Below are 5,012 nucleotides of genomic sequence, written 5' to 3'. Positions count from 1 at the left end.
TTTCTGCATTACATCACCAGGGCATACACGCTGGTGAGGATGACTATAGACAATCTTATAGTTTATGTTAATGTCACAAAGTCCGTTAGTTCACACCTGCATGGGTAGAGGTAATGGCTCCTTTGCTTGGGGCAGAAAGAAATGGGAGACTGGGACCATGAGGCCTCCGCCTCATTTCACACTCCTCCAGGCGTCCGGATAACACCAGATATGGATCTAGTGATGGTTGCCACCTCGCCCAGTGCTTGCCACCTCCCCAGTGCTTGGTTTCATGCTTCCAAGCATTGCAGCTACCTGGTGAACGTGCTTCGGACTTTGTGACTTTTTCTCTCTCTCTACAAGAGCAGGCAACAAGACCTTCCTTTGTGCTCTCAGCAGTGGTGGCTGGCCCTGGCTACAGCTAAACACAGTGTGTCAGAGTTTGGTTTTGTTGGACAGGCATGCTATTGCTACCATTTGGCAATATACAGTGTTGTTATTTCCTGGTAGAAATATATTTTCTGAATAAGAACCTAAATCATCCAGGCATGAATTTTACCTATTGGCCCATAGATTACAGCTTAAACCCCTCTAAGCAAAGACTCAGCTGGAAACACTTATATTTGACTGCAGTAATAGAGTTTCCAAGATTAAAGTAAGTACTTCGGTGTTTTCATGGTGATGCCACTCAGGCTGCCACACTGCTGAGGAATGAGTATATCGCATTTGGAGCTGGTAGTATTCACTGCAGTGGACTAGCAGAGCTGCTTTTGCATGACTAGGGTCTTAAAATTCAGTGTGATTATATCTGTGTCAAGGCTCTGTTGGAAATGTAGGATAAGAAAGTAATTAGTAGTAATGAATAATGTCACCTGATTTAAATACTGATGTCTAGAACAATAATTATGTAAGTATACCAGTTTGTACTTTTTCCAAATTTCTGTGGGAAATAAATTTTTTTTTACATTCTCATTTGCTGTGTACATAGCTACAGTCAGCAGTGCAATTATGTGTTGTCCACAATTGTGAGCAAGTTATGTTTTGGAAGAATATTCTCCGGATCACATGTTGTTGATTGCAACTATCTTGGTAGATAATCAGAAAGTTCAAAATTTATCTTTTTCTTGGGAAGTCTAAAATATGCTTGCAGCCCATCAGCCGTAACAGCAAAGGTATTCTGAGTTTAGTGATCTGCTCTACCTAACATTTGCACAGTCTTTCAGACTAGATTTCCACAAGTAGTAGAACAGTGTGTGCTTTCCTGGCAATGTTCATACATATTTTCTGTCTCCAGTGCATTTTCTCTTTGTAAGTTTCCTCTGTTATTTCTGATTTAGGGCAGTTAATTTTTTCAGAGGACTTATTTTATTCCTTTTATTAGTGGGTGTTGGGAAACAAAGAAAAAGTCTTCCGATGCAGCACACCAAACCATGCAGTAGTTGGTGCTGTGACTTTCTCATGTCCCCCACACCTTCTCTGGAAGTGCACGTGGCTGTCATCCGGCTCCTCTTGGTGACTTCACTCTGATGGGCACTGTTGCTAATGTATTTTTCCAAAGGTATAGCTAGCATATTCTGTTTCAGTCATTAGGTCATTGATGTGATTTAGTTTTGTCTGTTAAGGTGAAGAAATGTTCAACTTACTTATGTATATATATCTCTCTTTAATGTCTTTATACTCCAGCTGTTGACTCGGCGTGCATTGCTAGTGTATTAATTTTAGTAATGCACGTTCTAATTCATCCTACCCATACAGTCTGTCTGCTGGAAACAGGACTGTTTTCAGTTTCCTCCTTCCAACCGTCTGCCAAATCATTTCAGAATACATTCTTTCATACGCCCCGGCTCTCAAGCCATTTGGAGCAAAGTCCATCACCTACTCTGGAGCTACAACATCAGCCATAATAGATGGTCTGCAGGCCGGGGAGCGCTATATTTTCAAAATTCGTGCAGCAAACAGGAGGGGACCAGGTCCTCAGTCTAAAGCCTTCAGTGTCGCCATCCCAGCAGGTGAGCCATGCACCAATTGCGTAGTTTGCCCATTCTTGCTTTCGTCCTAGTTATGTTAATTCTTAATTCCTCTGCATTTCTTCTAACCCATAGGATTTTACTTCCTTAATACTGTTTCTGTTAGCTCTTTTCATCACTATATTGTCCAAAGAGATGCTTGTAGATAAATGTTTGTCATTCTGCAGCATGTACAAGAGCATTTAGTGGACATTTTAACATCTTAAATAAATGCCTACCATGCTCTATTTCCTGCATGTAAACACTATGTGCTCTTGTTACCCAAAGGCCAAAGAATACAATGGTCTTTGGTTGCATTATTGCTGACAACTGCCACTCTTGAAAGTCACTTAGAGTATCTTACTCAGATACTACTCCTTGCATTTGCTTCTTGACAAAAAGGTGCTATGGTGGGGATGGAAGATTTGCTGAGTTATCTAAAAATGTGGGCCACAGCCTCAAATGGAATAATGCAGCACCATGCTATCAACATGACTAAGCTCTGCTGAGGATTTGGCTCCACTGGTAATGTTGCAGTCCTTGCTTTTAGTTACTTGATTTTAATTGCTCTAAGTTTTACCCAAGCTACAGTAATTCCACATAGGTACCTTCCTATGAACCAAAAATAACTCAGCTGGGCTCCACAGGCTGATTAATACAGAAATAATTATTATCTCATATTTCATAAGTTGTTTTTTTCCTTGCTACCTGACTGGTTTCTTCTCTTGTTGAGTTTTTTGTTCTGGTTCTATTGTTGTGAATAAACACTTTTTTATTTCCCCAGCTGCTCATGAGGATACAGTTGCTCAGCAACAAAAAAATATTCAGGATAATTCAGAAGCTAAAAAAACTGGGAATGCTGGCTCATCTCCTTCTCAAACTTCTGTTTCTTCAAAAGTCCAGCCATCGCTTTCCTCTAAGCAGTCGTCTGTTCGTTCACCTAATGTTAGTGACAAAAAGAGTCTTCTTTCTGAATATAAGAATAAAATCTTGTCTCAAGGGGCCCTAAGTAAATCTCAGCTACCTTCTAGAAAGACAGGTGAGCTGGAACTTGATCTCAAATCCACTGAGGTGACAGATGATGATGATTCCTCCCAACAAGCTCCAACGATGCCACCGAAAGCCCAGGATCAGAGGAGGAATGTTAGACCCTTGTCCCCTAGTCGGCCAATCCACCCTGTCCTTGCCTCAAGGAGGACCCCTGTTCGAACCCACACATCAGAAGTGTCACAGCAGACAAGCACAGAGAAACGTGAGCCATCATCAGCACAACACTCTTCTGCCTTATCTGTTCCTAAATACACAGATAACGAAACAAAGAAACTGAGGCAAAGCAACACTGATGTGCCTTCTAAAACTTCTTCCCATCCTCTGCCTGCCAAAACTAATGATCTTGGAGCTAATGTGGAAGGAAAGCCAGACCCCATGCTAGTGAAAGTGTCTTCTAAAACTTCAGAGCCCAGTCGCCTGGCTTTGCCATCAAATCGGCAGTCTACTGTCTCTCATGAGGTGATCCCAAGCCATACCAGTAGGTCTGGCTCTCTGGGTCGCTCACATCAACCCTCTTCCAAATCAGCAGATTCCCATGCTCGTGATAGCTATGATGAGTTTGACAGTGAAGAAGCAGAGGACAGAGCAGGACAGCCCAGTTCTAGGTCACAGCAAACAGGGCTTCCCACAGGCTCCAGTTCTCGCACATGGAAGGATTCGAAATTAGCTGCAGTCTCATCAAGATCTGCTGTTTCTGGTCACACTTCACCTCACTCTCGCTCCTCCACCATTGCCAGATCCAATGGAAAGGATATTGGTAAGAAACATAGAGAGGACTCACAAGATGCAAACCCTTTATATCCTTCTTTACCCTCTTCCAGGCAGTTTTCTTCAGCAGTCTATTCCAACAGAAGAAATCCTCAGGTTGATTCCAATGCTCACCTCAAAGAGACACACAGTGAAAAGTCTCTCCACTCTGACTCAGAAGAACAGCAAAGTCAATTGGCTGCTCCAGAAAAGCATTCTCTTTTGCAGTCTTCTCTTTCCAAACATAAGCCTGAAGAGCAGGACAGTCGAGAGGTAAAAGAAATGCTTGCTCGATCAAAACCAAGTGTATCTTTGCCTAAAAAGACATTCTCCTCTCATCTTCCATTGGAGAAGACGTCCCATTCAGAACCTCCACAGAGGGCACAAACGAATCCTTCATTACTGCATTCAAGGGGCCGGCGCCTCCCATCTCATGTCTCATCCCAGAGTAATGAAGAATTGCAGGAAGCTGATGATGAGGAATTAACAGAAGGCAGTGATAGAGCAAGCAGCCGCTCTGTGTTTGCTAAGGAGATGTTTTCCTCTAGGGGATTATATGCATCTTCCTCTCAAGGAAGCTCAAGTTCATTTCTATCAAAGCAACAGCAGCCAGGTTCTCAGGTGCCTTCCTACAAGCCCAAACTTACTCGGCCAGACTCCAGTTCTGCCAGTGATACAGCAGAAGACAACCAATATAATCCAAGGTTGTCATCCACTTCTTCGAGACAAGATCGACCTTCATTACCTACTCGCTCAAGAGCTGCAACAAGAACAGTGTCCCAAACAGAGAAAAAATATGGCCCTTTGCCCTCAAAATTGTCCAAAGCTGATCTTCCTCAAAAAGTTTCTTCCTCCTCTTCATCTAAATCTCATCAGTCAGTTTCTAATGAAGAGGACGATTACTACAGTGAATATGATCAGAAAGAAGTGGAAGAGAAACCCACATCTTTGGCAGGAAAATGGTCCCCTTCTGTTTCTAGAGGTAACAAAAACACGTATGATGACACTACTAGCAATAAAAGGAAATCTATGGATGCTCTTCTACCTCACAAAGTAAGCTCTGAAGAGAAAGAGAAGGAAAAAACTCCAACATTAAAAATACCTTCTCCTGAATCACCAGGAAGATCTGCCGTAGCATCACGGATTACTCAGTCCCCTAACAAACACACCCCATCTAAACCAAGCTTTGTCTGGCCACGTTCTTCTGCATCTACCACCACACACACTCTT

General features: G+C 42.6%; 1 protein-coding gene across 1 annotated transcript in view; it reads left to right on the top strand.

The window, feature by feature from the left end:
• Nucleotides 1–1,799: 1,799 nt before the first annotated feature.
• The window catches only part of FNDC1 (fibronectin type III domain containing 1), a gene marked incomplete at its 5' end in the record, with an annotated part of 31,454 nt that continues 28,241 nt past the window's right edge, over nucleotides 1,800–5,012 (top strand). Inside the window, 2 exons of the mRNA XM_010188587.1 lie at nucleotides 1,800–1,988; nucleotides 2,770–4,764. Coding sequence (XP_010186889.1) covers nucleotides 1,800–1,988; nucleotides 2,770–4,764 — 2,184 coding nt within the window. The remainder of the gene's footprint in view (nucleotides 1,989–2,769; nucleotides 4,765–5,012) is intronic.

This window comes from Mesitornis unicolor, unplaced genomic scaffold (genome assembly GCF_000695765.1).
Source record: "Mesitornis unicolor isolate BGI_N332 unplaced genomic scaffold, ASM69576v1 scaffold52067, whole genome shotgun sequence".
Taxonomy (NCBI): domain Eukaryota; kingdom Metazoa; phylum Chordata; class Aves; order Mesitornithiformes; family Mesitornithidae; genus Mesitornis; species Mesitornis unicolor.
Note: the sequence above shows the minus strand (reverse complement) of the source record. Positions and strands in the feature narration are given on the sequence as shown.